The 18,001-nt window shown below is 39.1% G+C and overlaps 1 protein-coding gene across 2 annotated transcripts in view; it reads right to left on the bottom strand.

The window, feature by feature from the left end:
• The window catches only part of GLG1 (golgi glycoprotein 1), a 152,978-nt gene that overhangs the window by 50,270 nt on the left and 84,707 nt on the right, over window positions 1-18,001 (bottom strand). For both annotated transcript variants that reach the window (XM_027843222.1, XM_027843223.1), the window contains exons 2-4: window positions 13,985-14,017; window positions 10,063-10,149; window positions 7,681-7,896 (exon numbers count right to left, since the gene is read on the bottom strand). In XM_027843222.1, the coding sequence (XP_027699023.1) occupies window positions 7,681-7,896; window positions 10,063-10,149; window positions 13,985-14,017 (336 nt within the window). The remainder of the gene's footprint in view (window positions 1-7,680; window positions 7,897-10,062; window positions 10,150-13,984; window positions 14,018-18,001) is intronic.

Below are 18,001 nucleotides of genomic sequence, written 5' to 3'. Positions count from 1 at the left end.
TTAACAATCAGATTACCACCATTTAAGCATACTGCTTTTGAGTATTTTCCTAAGGTCATCCAATTATCTTTAATTGCATAGCTGATTGATCACCATGGCAACAAGTTGCTATTCTGCATCTCAGCACTTTGTAAAGAGAAGACTGGTCAGCAAACATAAGCTGTGTTAATGGCACATAAGAAACTTCCCACAAAGATTTTCTATTCAAGTCTCTACTTCTATTGGAACATCAGCTTTATCAGCTAAAGAGAGATACTTTCCAATACTATGAATCTAATCTTTATTATTGATGCATACAAACTACTGGAGGATTGGACTGAAAAGGAATGAGGTTTTTGTTACATATTAGAATGGGGTTAGGGACTGGATCCTCATCTCACTGGGTTAGGGAACTGCCAGGTGAAGACATTCCTAGCAGCACAGGTGTGCTGCCTCTGTGACTTACAGAAATGCCTAGGAGAGATGAAGTGATTCAGCCAAGGTACCAGAGACCGCGTTACATCAGAGGTGGAATCTGAGCCCAGATCTATTTGGTGGCCAGGGTAGCTCTCTTCACTAGGCCACATGGCCTCTCATCTCAGAGTAAGGCAAAAGGCTTAGGGGCGGGGAACAGAACTTGGAAAGCAGATTGTTGCCTTGTTCTAAACGATCTAGCTAAAAATATCGTGTTGATGCTATCACGGTGCTGAGAGACCAAGATAAACGAAGCAGCCAAAAAAGCAGACAAGAACTTGTGCCTAAGAGGGAAAGGCACATTGTAGTCAGGAAGTGCTGAAATCCAAAACTTTCTGCCAGGGAAATGTTAGGTCATATGTTTACTAGCACTACCCTGATCCTGTCATTCTCCTGGGAAATAAACTAAGGAGCATAATGCCCATAGAAAAATCAATTCAGATCTTGTTTGCCATTTAGTGGGGGAATATTCTGATAACAGACATTTCTGGGAATCTCTGCCTATAATACCTTTCCAACCTGTTACCCCATCCTGTGCTGATTCTTACCTGCCTAGATCTCTGTCTCACCTGAACTACTGTGCATGATATCTTTAGTCCTTATCTCATGAGAAAATGCTTACCAGACTCAAATGGAAGAGTGTGTGCCTTTTCTGAGTACAGGGTATGATCTCAGGGGTAGGGAGAGAAGGAGGCAGGGAAGGGAAGGAAAAAAGGAGGAGGAGGGAGGGAGGAAAAGAAGGAACAACAGGAGAGAAGGAAAGAAGAGAGGGAGGGAGAGAAGGAAGGAAGGAATGGAGGGTGGGGTTGGTCATTACAGCAAGACCAGAAAGGGAAAGAGACATCCAGAAGTAAGCCAGAAAATGGCAATGATTCTGGAATTAATGGCACCTCCAACACATCTGGTTGAATCTGTAATTTGTATTTCTAAAAATAAGATAATAATTACTTTGATCTTTCTATTTCACAGCCAATATAATTTAACATAAAACAAAACATCAAAGCATTAACAATACATCTGTGCAGGAGCTGGGTCTCTCTTGGGAACATGTTAATTTTGATTTACTGCCCTGGTGTCACCGTGGCAGACACAGGGCTCTTGGGGGATAGGACAGAGAGCTGGCAGAGTTAGAAGGGGTCTTGGAGTCCACTTCAGTCCAATGGATACTTGAAAAAGAAACTTTTACACACTGCCAAAAGTGTTTATCCTATGCTTTATACTACTGCACATATACAACCTATATCAAATTGCTTACCAACTTAGGGAGAGGGGAAGGAAAGGAGAGAGAAAATTTGGAACTCAAAATTTTACAAAAAAAGAATGTTTAAAATTGTCTTTACGTGTAATTGGAACAAATGAAATTCCATCAAAAGTATTTATCTAACTTTTGCCTGGAAATCTCTAAGAAGGAGGCAAGGCAGGAAAAACCGAGAGCAGAGCCCACACCTCGAGCTGGCAGCAGCACGAGGAGTTAACATGCCAGGGCAGATGCTGGTGAAGTGGCCAGAAAGAGTGAGGAAGGGCAGGCCTTGAGCTGGGTACCACATGGAATTAGGTGCTGCTAGACTCCAAGGATAAGGCAACAATTCACTCCCGAGGGCCCTCTCTCTTTCCTGCATCCCTCTTTTCTCTCCAGCTTCTTTCTAATCACTCTCCTCTCCTTCACCCTAGCCTCCATTCCTACAGATTTACAAAAAAAACCCGACAAAAGCTCATCTAGATGAATATCTGGGGAAAATGGACAAAATAAGTTCTAAGCCTAAACACGGCACATCAACACTCAGACTGATTTAAATAGTGCTAATTTAAAAGAAAAAAAATTCAGCAGAACAGAGAAGTTTTATATAATAATAAAATACATAGTATATAGTAAAATATGTACCAAGTAATCTGATAGATTTTTGCCTGTCTCACCGAACCCCACTTTATCTTGGCAAAGAGGGTAAGAAGGAGAGAAAGGAGAATTCAGAAGCAAAGAACACAAAGTGCAAATATTAATAATAGAGTCCTATCAGAAAACAGAGGGTCCAATGGAACTCCTGAACTATAATTATTGAAAATAATTATATACTAAAACCCACTCCTCCTCCTACCCCCGCACATATTTCTCACAAACTATCTTTAAACAGCTGTAGCTATAAAAGAAGCTAAGAAGTCTATATCAGTAAGCAGAATGATGTAAGATGACTGAAATATTTTCACGTAAATTTTATTTTTCACTATACCCACCGAAGCTACTGATCAGGAAAGACAAATTTCTATTTAAAGAGAAGAAAAGAAAAACAGGTAAAGTCCCCCATTACTTACAGGTAATACCTCCAAGCTGGGCTTATCATTGATTTCTTGAACTCCTCCTCCATTTCTTTTTTTTAGCTCAGACTCCAATGACAACACTGCTTCTGTTTCTGCCTCTGATCTTAACCTCAGTGCCTGCCAGCACACTTCCCTCCTCTGGTTTTTTAGTTTTATTCACAGGTGTTATCTTTTTACTGTACCTCCATTCCAAAGACATAATCTGGCCATAGCTTTTACCCCAAGTCTCAGTAATCGTTCTCAGGCCAAATTCGTCGCCTTGTGTTCAGCTTTCTCGACTACAGACAATTAAGGCCCTGAGTTTTATTGCTGGCTTCTCTGATTTTGTCTCTTATGCATTTCTGTGCATCTCTCCTGCCATTCTGTCTATGACACAGATCTGCTCTGTGGCTTCTAGTTTGGCAGACATGAATCATTTTATTTTAAAGGTTTTTGATTAGCTTTACAAGATTCTAGGCCAGAGGTTCTTAACCTGGGGTCAAAGGTAAACCCAAGGAATATTTCCATTAACTAAAGTAATCAAAGAGTTCTTCCTTCTCTTACGATGATCATAAGTCTAACTGGGTTAAGACATAGGGATAGAGAATGGAGTCACTTTCTGGCCTAAGTCCAGTACAATTTACTCCATTTCCCTGAATCTTAGTTTTCCTTCTGAACTTTATAGACAGTTCCTTAAAAGAAAGTAGCTGGGCTTTAAACTAAGATAATTTAAGACTACTTTCTCGATGTTTCTAAAAACACAAGTGGGGAGAGGCTTAGTTTGCTTTCACACAGGTTCCTATAAAATACTCAATGCTCTCTGTACTTGTTGGACGGAAGCAGAGCCCCATGGCAGGAGTTCTGGAACTAAATGTCTTATCGTTAGACTCCAGGACATGGCTTCTGGCCTGGGCATCAAGGCAGATGAATAGAAGATGGCCAGAGAATAAAGTGAAACACAACAGGGGCCGTCCTGAGCCCATCAGGACAGAAGAGGTCTCTGGTAAATGGTCAGCTCTCATGGTAAACTGCCATAATAAACTTTCCCTTCAACTGAGCGCAACCCACCCCCTCCCCCCAATCCTATGTTTTGATATTTCTAGACAACAGTTACATGAGATGATGACTTTGAAGCTGTGTGATCCCTCTGCACACTGAGGATGTGTGTGCATATATATATATATGTATGTATATTTTAAAAGTATAATATTAATATTAGTTAGTGCCATTATCTTTTTTAATGACTCCATTCGCTTCTTATTAAAGTCAACCACTTTCACAGTTTGAGTACTCCCTAAGGAGTATAAAGTTGAATATTAATTGCAGTGACTGAGGTATCATACTACAAAGCTAGGGCCACAATACCACTTTCATCATAATTTTATTTGCTATAGTTTTCAGATAGACTTTTCCCTCCAAACTCCAATTTCCATGATTCTCAAACCAAATTTATTTCCCAGAGAGTCTCAGCTTTAACATTTTTCCTATGTGAGTAATACATGTGGGAATTCACACACCTAAATATTTGAAAATATAAGCATGAAAAAAAAAAGAATAAAACAATGAACAAAAATTGCACATTTATATACAAATCTCTGAAAATGTGAAGGTGTATACAGTTAGAAAAAATTTAATTACAGAACTAAAACCTGGATGTGGTAAGCTGGTGAAAAATGACAATGCTTCTAGTAAACCGAGTATTGTACATTGGATGTGCACATATCCTACTGGAGAAGACAACTGCCTCATAACTGTTGCTATAAGAACTTAAGAGTGGAAGAGATAACATTTTATTCCCCCTTCATTCTTCTCTAGTTCTACCAAAGATTAAAAACTACAGATAAGAAGCTAAGAGAGTTCTAATTCCTGCTAATAAGTCTTTATCCACTGATCAGCTCTCTCTTCTGGAAAGTGGAGTCTACCACTAACTATCTCCACAGAGCACAGGAGAAAATGAGAGTCAACTATTTAAATTCATGGGTAAAGTTATTCACTCATTAAGAATAAAAGTAATAATGTAAGACCTACAATTCATTTCCTAAATTGAGAACCTCCCCTTTTAGTTTTACATGATTTTTATTCTGAAGTTTAGTTTATATGTATTTTGAATATATACTCATTATCATTTTAAATAACGTACTCAAGTTATCACAGTAGCTAGTAGGAAGAGGATGGACTTCCATTTGGCCACTGGAGGGCAAGAGTTCAAACCACCACTGACAACATAGAAATCCAATTTTATCACTAGCTCACATCTGATTAGGCACACTGAATTCTTCATTTTCTAGGCTGCCTCAAGACAAGCGAGGGAAACATTGACATCAGTTTGCCTCTTTCAGGTGATTACAGACTTCAGAGAAACTCCTTTTTAGGAGCACACAGCATGCTTCTTCAGCATCAGTGAGTACAGGAATTGGGCCTGTCTGGGAAGCAGCACATGGAAAACAGGGGTCAGGAACATCAGTCCATCTTTGGGTCAAACAAGGGCAAGAAAAGTCCTCAATGTTTTTAAATCTATCTGACACAGAAAAATGGACCAGATCATCACAAAAAAGGGAGATCCATGGGCAAAATGGACACAAACAAATGTGCCATCAATTTACACTCCAACATGCTAGAAAAATCCTCATCTCTGTCACATCATACTAATTCAATCTAATTTTCTCAGACTTTTAGACCCTTGTAAGTTGGTACAAATATATTATGCACTGATGATTCAGAAACAACAGGAAACAACCTGAAATAATACTGGTCAATTATGCTGATTACTACAAAGATAAATTGTATTTCTGCCCCTATCCATTTATGTTTTAGAGCCTTTGCAATTGGGAGAGAAGCACCTACTCTGTGCCAGGCACCACGCTAAGTCTGAAGATACAAAAAAAGGCGAAAGAGTTCCTCCTCTCAAGGAGCTCTTTGTCTAAATGGGGGAGACGACTTGCAAATAACTACCTGCGAACTCTATACAAGATAAACTAGAAGTAATTAAGAGATGGGAAGCACCAGCATTAAGGGAGATCAGGAAAGGCTGCCTGGAGAAGATGAGATTTTCTCTGAGATCTGAGGGAAGGCAGGGAAGCCAAGAGGTGATGAAGGGGAAAGCGAGCATTCCAGGCAGGGGTGAGAGCCAGAGCCACTGGATTAAAGAGTGGTATAAGACGGGAAGTGTATCTGATAGTTAATCTTAGAAGTGGTGGGAAACCACTGGCCTTTACTGAGGAGGTGGGGCATGTGGTCAAACTGGAACTTTATGAAGGTCACTGACAAGTGGATGGCGGATGGACTAGTGGGAGGAAAACTATGGGTGGAAGGCAGTAATTCAGGGTGAAGTGATGAAGGCTTGCACCAGAATGAAAGCCATTTCAGGAGAGTATGGTAGAACGCAGAGTACAAAAAGAAGAGTGGAAAGCAGAGCCAAAAAACTGGCTGAGGCCGAACAGTAAAGGGCTTTCAGTGGCACACTGATCCTTTTATTTCAGAGGGAACAGAAAGCTACTGAAGAATCCTGAGAGGGAGAATGGCAAAGTCAAACTTATACTTCTGTAGATTATTTTGGCACCTGTGTGGTGACTGGATTGGAGAGGGGAAAGGAAGGATGGAAGAGCACAGAAGCAGCAAGTCCAAGCAGGAAGCTCCTGAAATAATTGAGATGTGAGGGGAGGGTCTAATTCATGAATGGGGAAAAGGAAGGGATGTGATAATTGTGGAGATAAAACAGACAGATAGCCTGTAACAATCTTCCCATGATTCATCTCATTCGTCTCTTCCACCTATCACACCAGGTGCCAAATCTTCCTGTTTGTGTACACTCTTTCCCTCTGGTCTCCTTGGGCCACCATCACCTGCTGCTGCACTATTACGAGTCTTCTCATGGTTCTTCCTGCCTCTAACCTGCTCTCCAATATGTTGTCTACAAAGTGATTTTCCTAAAGAGAGACTCTGAGAACGCCACTCAGTACAACAGGATCACATAGAAGCCCCACATTAGCCTTCAAAGCTCTTCAAGAAGCGGCTACCTCCCATCTATTAAACCTTACTTTCTCCTGCCCCTCCAATGCACCAGACAGTCCAACCACAAGGGCCAACCTGCTGCCACTCACACACGATATGCCATCTGCGATATGCCATCTGCCATCTTTGTGCCTTTGTGCCGGCTATGTACCTTTGTTTCCTTCCACACCCCTGCCTAGTACAATCACAGGTGTTCTTAAAAAGTCTACTCAAGTGTTATCTTCTAGACAAGGGGCCTAGCCTTGTCCCCTCCCAAGGAAACTGTGCATTTATTTTATATAAACCTAAATATGCACATATTTATGTTACATAGGTTTATATTCCTCCACTGGAATGTAAACTCCTTGAGGGCAGGCACTATTGTTTTTGTCTAGGTGCTTAATAAATGCTTCTTGATTGATAATTAAGAAATACCTCACCATTTTGAAGATAAAACTATTCTTAGCACAGAACAACTCTCCTTCCTATGCTTCAGATAAATATTTAAAATACTTTATAAAGCAAACCAGATAAACCACACCTCCACATTCTCTATTTCAAGAAAGAGATAAGAATACCTTTTCCTTAACAGTAACTCAGAAATTTATAGAATGGGCAGCCACACAGCAGTGTGATAAGATGGTTAAGGGAAGGCCAGACTGTGGCTGCTAGACAAGGCTTCTTCCATTTCCCCATTCTATTTCTTAGAAGGAACTAGCCTGAGGGCTCAGATCCTGGCCATTAAAGACATCCCAACTAGTGTGAATTTTAATCCCATCACTCCAGAGGCAGAGAAGGGGGACAAGAAATAAGGGCTCTCTTTGTTGTTGTTGTTGATTTTTAATGGGAAAGTTGGGTTGAAGACCTCTAAGGTCCTATTATATTTTTAATTTCTGTAACACTGGGTTTCTAAATCCCTTTTGGCCATTTTGATGTTGTGAATACCTTTTCTCCAAGACGGATGCTGCCGCACTTCAAAATGTTGATGTCATTTTTGCAGTCATCCATGAAGCCACAGATCAGACGATAATCACTGAAGATAATGGCTGTCATCTTAGTTATATACTGATGACACTGGTATTCGGTAATGTTGCCTCTATGATCCACCAAACAGGAGACTAAGTAGCCCTTCCCAACTGGTTCTTCAGCACACTCTTTAATCTAGTCAAAAGAAAATTGTTTTAAATCAGCAGGTTATTTTAATCTTAAATAACATTAAATCAAAATTCAAAGGCAACATGGTGTTTTACATGTGTTCATATCACTGCGCCCTCTACAAGCAACACTTAAGATTTCCAGCTCAGTCAAAGAACTTACTTCCAAAGGGAAGAGATGGTTTAACAGCTCAAATTTTGATACGTAAAACTGCTTAGTGATTCTTTAAGTCAGGCAAAGGATACAGTGGCTCTAACTGGTCTGGGGAGCAATCTCTAGGGAATTTGAAAATCCAGAAACAAGATGTGGAGCTGGTAGTAATGATTTCATGTCCTAATTGAGTGCAGGCCTAGAGGAAGTAGACTGCTGTTTCAGGTTAAATTCAGAGCTTAAGCAAAAGGGAAAACACATTCTTTCTTATTTGGGATAGGTATACGTTTTGCATCATTTCTGCTTAAAAGTATGTTTCAAATCCAGTAAAATCAAAACTAAATCTCACAATGGCCTGGGACAATCACATTTTCAAGTTGGTATTCAGGCTATTATAGTTATTTGGCAAAAATCCTAAGATCAATGGGCATGTAATGCGTACAACAAGTATTCTGTGCTGCTGCAGGTGCTGCAACCTGGGCACGTGGTAATGCATGCAGCCGACACGCTGCAAAAGCAAGAGCCCATTTAGATAGTTGCAAGTTCCATCACAGGTCGGGCATGCATCTTCAGGGGGGTCCTCTTCTATCCTAATTCGACACAAGTCCGTACTGTGTGAAGTCATCAGGGTTCTATCAGAAGACTGTCTAGTTACGCCAGACCTGCTGTCACGCTTCGAAGACAAGCGCTTTGGAGAGCACAGCCCAATCCACTCCACTATCAGTGAGATTGCAGAGCATGTTCAGAACGTATACAAGCATGAAATAAGCTCCATTAATGACATCAGACAAATGAAAAGCAGGCAACATTTGGTGTAACTGTGGCATAAGCAAATGAGTCCAGAATTTTCCTTCATATTTGTTTGCTTTTTGGAAGCCAGAAGTCTCAGAACCAAGAGGTAAGAGAGTCAGGGAACCCCCTGACAGGCTATCTCCTTTTCCTCGCTCCAGCATTAACTCTCTACTGAGTAAAGAGAACCACCCTTACTCTTCATTCTTCCAAAACGTAAGACTTCAGAAGGTCACAATGAGATGCTTCATTAAGTATATCCTTAGTGACTAGTGCAGTGCTGTGCTCTTATAAATTGAATTTTAATTAGATACCCTCAAACTGTGGCAGGGGGAGAGGTATTTAATTTTGGACAGTATAAGTTGCTTTTTCTAACAAAATGTGAAAATAGGACAGATTCTTACCTACTTTATTGGAAGGTCTGCTCTGGACCTGGCCGAGAAGACTATCCACCTAAAATGAGAGGGCCCCTACGACTTACTTTCAGCCCAAACATTTTTGTGTTACATTGATTGCCAGTAAGTATGGATTTCATACAACATCAAGGTAATACTATTATTATATTATTATAGCTGCATATATTTGAGTTCTACTATGAATGTCATCTCCTATTGGCTCTGCGGTCCAAGACTGAATTGTTGGAAATGTAATCGTTCACATTAAAAGTCATCTCTGTGTTCTCCCTTCCCACTCTATACTGGCTTGCCAGTTATCCTCTCAGGCTCTCTGCTTTTAAATTTAAATGACCTCCTCAAGGGGATATGATAATGCTGACCTTCATTCACGTATGGCTAGAGGAAAAAGCTCAAAGAACTTTTCAACACAAAAAAAGAACCAGTACTTGGCTGCTTTTCAGGACCCCGATGTTTGGGGACCAGTTTGAGGACCACATTTAATGTGCTTCAGGCCCAGGTGGGCTGTGTGAATTTTATGGGGACTCATGTGGGTACCAAAAAGACTTCATGATTTCCAGTTTGAATCAACCAGCTCCTAAGGAAGAATATTAGTCACATGGCGAGCTTTTTCTGTACAATGTTTTAGCCCATTGGCTTATCCTGCTTTACAAAGCTTCTAACCTGCTTTTTATCTCAACTCCACCCCACCATGCAAAAAAACAAGCACAAATTACATAAAAAGGAAAATGTATCAGTTCTTTCCCTTATACATTTGGTCTAGCATATAAATATTTTTCCCAGCAAATTCCACCCACCCACAAATTCATTTATAACTTACTTCTGATATGGTAGATTTGCAGACTTCTCTGGCCACAGATTCAAATTTTGGATCTGTAGTTAGATTCAGTTTATAATTCCACAATAACTGGGGCAAAGGAGGGAAAAAAAGCCAGGTTAAGATGATGGAACATTTAGCACCATTACTAGTTAAATTACTGCAAAAAAGAGTCCATTGTAGAGAGTCAGATAAAATACAACTATATTGCAAAGGAACAAAGACACTAAGATTACAAGTTACTACATTCTTAGTTGTAAGGAAGAAAAATGCTGAGGGAATAAAAGTAAAACCACTAATAAGACACCTTTCAAAAATACACACAAAGCTTTGGACTCAATCAATGGAAAGAGCAAGAAAATCAGAGCTTTTACAAATGCAAGGAAATGCAGGGAAAAAACAAAACATAGATAGGACATGCCAATTTTAATTTAAAACAAAGCACCAAACATTTAAGCACCGATTCCTGGGTTTTAGTATCATGCTTTATTAACACTGGGTCAACAACAGGTCAATTTTATGGAGGGGAAAAATAGTATGAACCTATCTTTTTTTCCTCTAGCCCTTTTGACATGAAAGGACTCAGTTCAGGCAATTCTTAGACCCAAACGAATAACTCCCACATTCAAATTCAGAAACAGAAAAGTAGTCTCCAAAGTTTATCTTTTGAGCTTGGCTAACATGGGGCAGGTACCAAATAAGTACAGGATTTGGGGTAGATACTTTCTTCTCCAAAAGTCAGCAGGAATAATATCTATTCCTCAACAAAGAGATGCTTTAAAGAATTCTGAGGTGCTCCTATCTGAGTTCTCAACATTCCCTTGTTTGCAAGCAAATTGCAAAAGCTCAAGCACAGATACAAGAGCCTGAATAGTTTGGGGAAATGAAATGGGAAAGAATGAAGGAGGAAGAAACATCAAAGCATCAAGTTACATACAACTGCACCTGAAAAGAATCCAGGCAATCTAAGAGATACAACGGATATGAAATTGACTGGATGTTTAGACATCCATTATTGGACATGTAGCAGGAACTCCATACATATTCATTAATTGATTTAAATGGCCAGGATATGCATTCAACCACCTAGCTCACACTGTGGGCTAACATGATGAACGTTTTATTAGGGAGATGAGCAAATCATTAGGGGCACATGATTTACCCTCAAACAATAAGACCTTATACGTAGAGGTCTTTTCTTTCCAAAAATATGCTACCATTGTGTTCCCAGGCTATTTTTCAATCCTTTACAAATGAAACCCATTTAACTTATTTCTATAGGTTACGGGCTAGTTTATTTGAGCTAGAATCTCTATTTCCTGGATTCTACACAGTAAATTTTGTAGACAATATTTGGTTTGGTTTTTCACTAGACCTTGAAACACTACTGTAGAAGAAAATATCTAGACCACCTGTTCAAAACAGAATAAAATCTCATCATGGAAATTAATATCCTACTTTCACTGTATATTATTCTTTGATATGTTTAAACCTTGACACCTCAACTTGATTATATGTTCTGCCAGTAAGTATTTATTGCAATTACTACATGCCAGGCACTAGGAAAGCAAATACAAAAAAGTTAAACAGGAACATGTATATTTATCTTCTAAGACAATATGAACACACATACAGAATAAATACAAAATAAATACAAGGAACTAGCAGTACGGGGTGGGGTGGGGAAGGAATCCTTGAAAGTAAACAATATTATACTTCTTTTTTTGGGGGGTGGGGGTGAGGCAAATGAGGTTAAGTGACTTGTCTAGAGTCACACAGCTAGTGAATGTTACGTGTCTGAGACCAGATTTGAAGTCAGTTCTCCTGACTCTAGGGCCGGTGTTCTATCCACTGCGCCACCTACCTGCCCCTATTCAATATTCTTGATATTTAACTTTTATTACCTTGCATACTTCAGTCACTTGAGTATTTGGTTATACTGTAAAATCTAAATGTTATCTTGAGCTCAAGATGAAGACCTGCATCCCAACAGAACCACTGCCCAACTTGAAAAAGGTTTCAACCCCAATCTTAAATGAGAATTTCTATGCTGAACATATCCTGAGGATCACTGCCTACCCTCGAAAGTCTTTTTATACCAGATTACATTTATATGGAGCACATCATTTGGCTCTCTATAAACATGAATGAGGAAACAGTTAGTGGCAAATCTGTGAAAGGATTTTACAGTTTTAAAAAGTGGTAATACCAATCAACTAGAATTTGAAGCCATTGTAAGAGACATGCTACATGTGATCAACTAATGCCCAAGGACACTATGAGAAACATAATGGTTATGTTATGGTGTTAATTAAAATCTATCAATTAATATCAATTAATGGGGCAGCTAGGTAGTGAAGTAGATACACTGCAGGTCTGGGATCAGCAGACCCCAGATCAAATCCAGCCTCAGACACTTACTAGCCATGTGACCCCAGGCAAACCACCTGTTTCCTCATCTGTAAAATGAGCTGGAGAAGGAAATGGCAAACCACTCCAGTACTCTTGCCAACACAATCTCAAAAGTGGTCACAAAAAACTGGACACAACTGAACAATTAATCTACAGAACCAAAAATGATACAAAAGCTGATGCCTCAAAACCTGTCTGCCAATCTTCCATTCCACTGCTCACTAAGTAAGTTTGCTCAATGAGCAATTCCAAGTTAAAAAAAATCAATTTTTAACATGACTAGTGGTCAGAAACTGAGTTCTGGCTGATGGAGTCATGGAGCTTAGCTCTCCTGGTCTTTCAATTACAGATGTGATTCACATTATTAGAAAAGTACAGCTTTGGCTTCTGGCAAAGAAATCCTGCTCTACAATAGAACATACGGCTGTTGAGGATGGAGGTGATTTAATTTGAATCTTTGTAGCCCCTGCACCTAGTAAGGTGTTTGATACATACTAAATACTTGTGGTTAAAGTCACAGCTATGATCTCTTACATTTTTGGGCAGGCCTGCATGGCCAGAAAGGATGTTGTAAAGCAAAAATAATCTTATTTTTAAAAGTGCAGTATCCCCTAAAAATATTTCTTCCTTATGCCTGACCCATTGTTACTCACATCTATCTCTTATAGAGTAGCTGTCCAGAACAAAACTTTCTGCCACTTTGAGAGTTTAGACAATGGCAGATAGTCAAAGAACAATAAATATGAATCCCAGAACAGGTCTCAAACATCCAAATGTAAAATAAATAAGTCTTATGAGACTAGATAGGGATTTTCTCCCAAGAGCAAAAGCCTTTGGAATATCTTCAGCATCAAACTAAGCTAATATTTAAAGTCTCAAAACAGTATAGTGCTCTGTAAATTAATTCAGTGATTTGTGGGTAAAAATTCTCCTTTGATTAGGACAAGTCTCTGCCAATGAGCATAATGTCAATGGCTGAATATTCTAGTATTCTTTCTCTCTTTATTTTAATAGAAACAACAAACATAGGGGTAAGGTATTCCTTTTAGAAATTCAAATAGGAAGAAAATATAATCCACCATGTTACTAGATGTTTCTTTTATGGGAAATACAAATACAGCCAATACTTGATTGTTACTGTATCTCATATGTGGTAGTTTGTAAACACAGTTTCCTTTCTCTTCTTTCATTTCAGCATTTACAATGTTTTATAGAACTTCGATGATTCAACATTACAATTCTTCTGTAGATGCCATTTAAATTCAAGTGTAATATGCAAAAAAAAAAATCTCATATTCAGTTTGACAGATTCACTTTTCTTCATTTCCAGATTCCTGAAAATAAGGAATGCCTTTGTATACTATCAGAAAGCTGAAGAAAAAGAAAAAAATAGTTGAACATGGCCCTTTGTTAAGGTAACTAAGAATGCTTTAAGTGAACAACTCCAGGGAGCTGGCCTACAAAGTCTACAGGCATAAAGTTCAAAGCAAATCTACATGAAATCTATACTTACATGGTTGCAATCTGATGAAATTTCATTGTCAGGCTAGAAGAGAAAACACGAAAAGAAAAAAGATGTGAGTTTAAAAACACTGTCAAAATGAGTATAAAGATAAAAATCCACATATTCCCACTATGCTTTTAAAAACAGGTTCTTCAATGCAGCGAATAACATCTAAACATAAAACTCAAGACGCACGAGTGAGGGAAACCACTCAAAAGGAAGGGATGCCACAACCCATACCCAGAGATGGTAAAGTGTGAGGGACGTAGACAAATAAACTACATAACTGCCGCAGAGACGAGGGTAGGTTCCTTACACAACATTTCAGAACTGGAAGATGGTCAGGCATAACACAGATGCACTCATTTAAAGCTAACTCTCAACATATGAAAATCCATATTGGAAAAAAAAAAAGATAGTAAGCTTCTTCAGCGAATTTAAAATGTTATATGGTTTAGAAAAATTTCCATCTGTAGACCACTTCATGAATATACCCATTTTGTAAAAACAAAATCTACACAATCAAATTTGGAATTAATTTTTTCAAAAACCATATGATTTTGGGCAGCTAAATGACACAGTGGATAGAGCACCAGCCCTGGATTCAGGAAGACCAGAGTTCAAATCTAGCTTCAGTCACTTGACACTTACTAGCTGTGTGACTCTGGGCAAGCGACTTTACCCCACTGCCTCGCAGAAAAAAACAACAAAAACCAAAACTGTATGATTTGACAAAGTTTAAAGAACTGGGTAATATCTGAAATGATTTTTTGAAATGAGTGTATACTAATTAAATTATTCACAATTTTAAGAAGACTGAAATACAATAATCCACTATTCTGATTCCCTTCAGGTTTCCATAGTAATCCAATATGAATACTAATAAAATTCATCAAAATAAATCCTAGTGGGCTTTAGTTAAGATATCAGGATCAAATACAGATACACCACGTCCTAAGAAATACAATGAGTTCAGACTGTGAAAAGTCAAATGCTACTCTGAAAATGAAAAAAATTTCCCATTAGAGTAAGGAAGCAGCTTAGAAGACACAGAAAGAATGGAAAGATTTAACCAAGCTAATATGAAGTGAAGTAAGCAGAACCAGGAAAACAATATACTCAATGATCAAAATTAACCAATCAACAAATACTTCTTAAGTATCTACTATTTGCCTGATGCTGGGCTCAGTGCTGGGGATACAACAAGTACAAAAAATATAGCAATCCTTACTTGCAAAATGAACCTACATTCTATTGGGGGAGAAAACAAATTCATATACAAATATATACAGAATAAACAAAATCACTAAATTCAAAGTTGATTTGGAGGAAAGACACTAGCTGCTGGGGAGATCACGAAGACGGTGCTTGAGCTGCACCCCAAAGGAAAAATGTGACTCTGTGAGGCCGAGGAAAGGAGAGAGAAACACAGGATGATCAGTGCAAAAGCACTGACATAGGAAATAGAGAGAAAGCCAGTCTGGCTAGAACACATCGCGGGCAAGGAGCCATGTCCCATAAAGCTAGAAGACCAGCTAGGGCCAGGCTGTATAGGACTTTAACAGCTAAAGAGAGGTATTTCTATTTCATTCTAGAGGTAGGTAACAGGAAGCCACTAGAATTGGTTGGGGTGGGGAATAGAGATGAGCTGTTATAACAATGGAAATGGAGACAACAACAACAAAATAAACCCTGAAAATGAACGTTGGGAAATCATATAAAGGACAAGCTTGGCCATGAAGAACTTTAAAAAATTTTTATTTTAAAAAATAACTCTTTGGGAAAGATGCTGTGGGAAATGTAAATGACTTAAAAACAAAAGATATCAATAAAATTTTATTCCAAAAACACTAGTAACGGGCTGAATATGTGATATGAGTTCAAGTTACAATCAAAGATACTGCCGAAGTTATAAACCTGGAGGAATGGATAAAAAGTGGTACCCTCAACAGAAAAGTAACAATAATAATAATAATAGTAATGATAGCTGGCATTTACAAAGTAATTTTTTTGGGGGGGTTAAGCAATTGGGGTTAAGCGACTTGCTTAGGGTCACACAGCTAGTGTCAAGTGTCTGAGTCCAGATTTGAACTAAAGCCTCTTGACTCCAGGGACGGTGCTCTATCCACTGTGCCACCTAGCTGCCCCCATAATAATTTAAGGTTGCAAAGTCTCTCATTTGTTCCTCAAAACACCCCTGTGAAGCAGGCGCTATTATTATGCTCATTTTGCAGATGAAGAAAACTGAGGCAGACTTGACAGGATCACCCAACTTGTTGAGTTGTTTCAGTCGTGTCTGAATTTCCATGACCCCACTTAAAATACTGGAGTTGTTTGCCATTCCCTTCTCTAGCTCATTTTACAGATGAGGAAACTGAGGCAAACAAGGTTAAGTGATTTGTCCAGGGTCACACAGCTAGAAGTGTCTGAGGCTACATTTGAACTCAGATCCTCCTGACTCCAGGGCCAATGTTCTATCCAGTGTGCCACCTAGCTGATTAACTAATATGACACAACTAACAAGTATCTAAGATCAGATTTGAACTAAGATCTTCCTGATTGCAAATCCAACACACTACCCATTGCACCACTGCCTAATGATAAGACGCAGCATTTACATAGCCCTTTAAGGCTTATAAAGTGCTCTATGCCATCTCATTTGCTTCTCAAACCAGTCCAACACTCTAGCCTCTATGATACCTAGCTGCCAAAAGAGGGGTGAATTTGGGAGGTACACATGGGCCATCACGTTTGAAATAACTAATAGGCAGTTAGAATTACGTAAACTCAAACTATGGAAGTAGATGAGAGACAAAAAAACATGGGAATCCTCTGCACTGAAATAATCATTAAAAACCATAGGAACTGGTGAGGTTTTCATCAACGAAAGAATGTAAAGAAAGAAGAGAAGTGGCCCAAGGAAAGACCTTAATGAATACCTATAATTAGGGGTCATAAGATGTGGCTGAATCTCAAAAGGTAGTAGGAAAACCAAGAGCAGTCACAAAAACCCAGAAGAGGGTAATCACATGCTGCCATCGGCTGAGAAGGCAAAATAGAGGAATTGTATTTTAACCAAGAGGCTATAGAGACTAAGATGTCGATGGACTTCTCTATCATTGGAGTCTGTGGGGTTGGTATCTAAATTAAGTCTAAGGAAGAAAACATTACAAGGATCTGGTTCAGATACAAGTCAGACTAGAAGGCTTAAGAAGTCCCTTTCAACTCAGATTCTTAGATTTTGTCAAGTTTTATGGATATCAGGTTAGCTGAAGACAAGAAAGCAATTTACTAAGAAGGGCAGAAATCTTAGCACCAAAATACCCAAACTAGGTGCTAGTACTCTGTTTTTACTCCCAGCCTGCCACATTTCTCAGAGACTGTGATTAAGTCATTTTATCAGACAAATTATTTATTATTCCACAGTAACAGAATTGGTGGTAAGCCTTGATTATTTCAGAGCTCGGGATGGGAAGAGAGACAAATGAAACTCACATGACTAGGACGGGGAACACTGATCCGATTTTATGTTCACCTCTTCTTCTCTCCTCTCCTAATGTGTGAGGAAATCTGTGCCCTTTAAATGACAAGGCATCGACAAATATTTATTAAGTGACTATGCACTCACTGAGGAGGGTGGCAGGAAGACCAATCAGCAGCCCTTCTAATAGTCATGAGCTGATGAGGCCCTGTACCAATGCGGTCAGGTTATGGAAAGAAATGTGAAGGTAGAAACAAGACTTATCAACAAACTGGATATGTGGGATGAGTAAGAGTGGGGAGCTGTAAGGACTTCAGGAGCCTCCCAACTAACAGAATAAGCCATAGAGGAGGCTTTGGAGCTCCTTTATCAGCCACTTTCCCAGGTGTCTCTTCCCAATATGAACCAGCATCAGCCCCTGAACCTTGATTTACATCCTAAGTCCAGATTCCCACTCCTTCCCCCAATGTCTGGCCCTCCTTACCCCAGTCAAGAACCCTAAAGCCTTTTGCATTTTATGCATCTGGGTTGCCCAATAGTACCTG

This window comes from Vombatus ursinus, unplaced genomic scaffold (genome assembly GCF_900497805.2).
Source record: "Vombatus ursinus unplaced genomic scaffold, bare-nosed wombat genome assembly UNPS02014900.1, whole genome shotgun sequence".
In the NCBI taxonomy this organism is placed as follows: domain Eukaryota; kingdom Metazoa; phylum Chordata; class Mammalia; order Diprotodontia; family Vombatidae; genus Vombatus; species Vombatus ursinus.
Note: the sequence above shows the minus strand (reverse complement) of the source record. Positions and strands in the feature narration are given on the sequence as shown.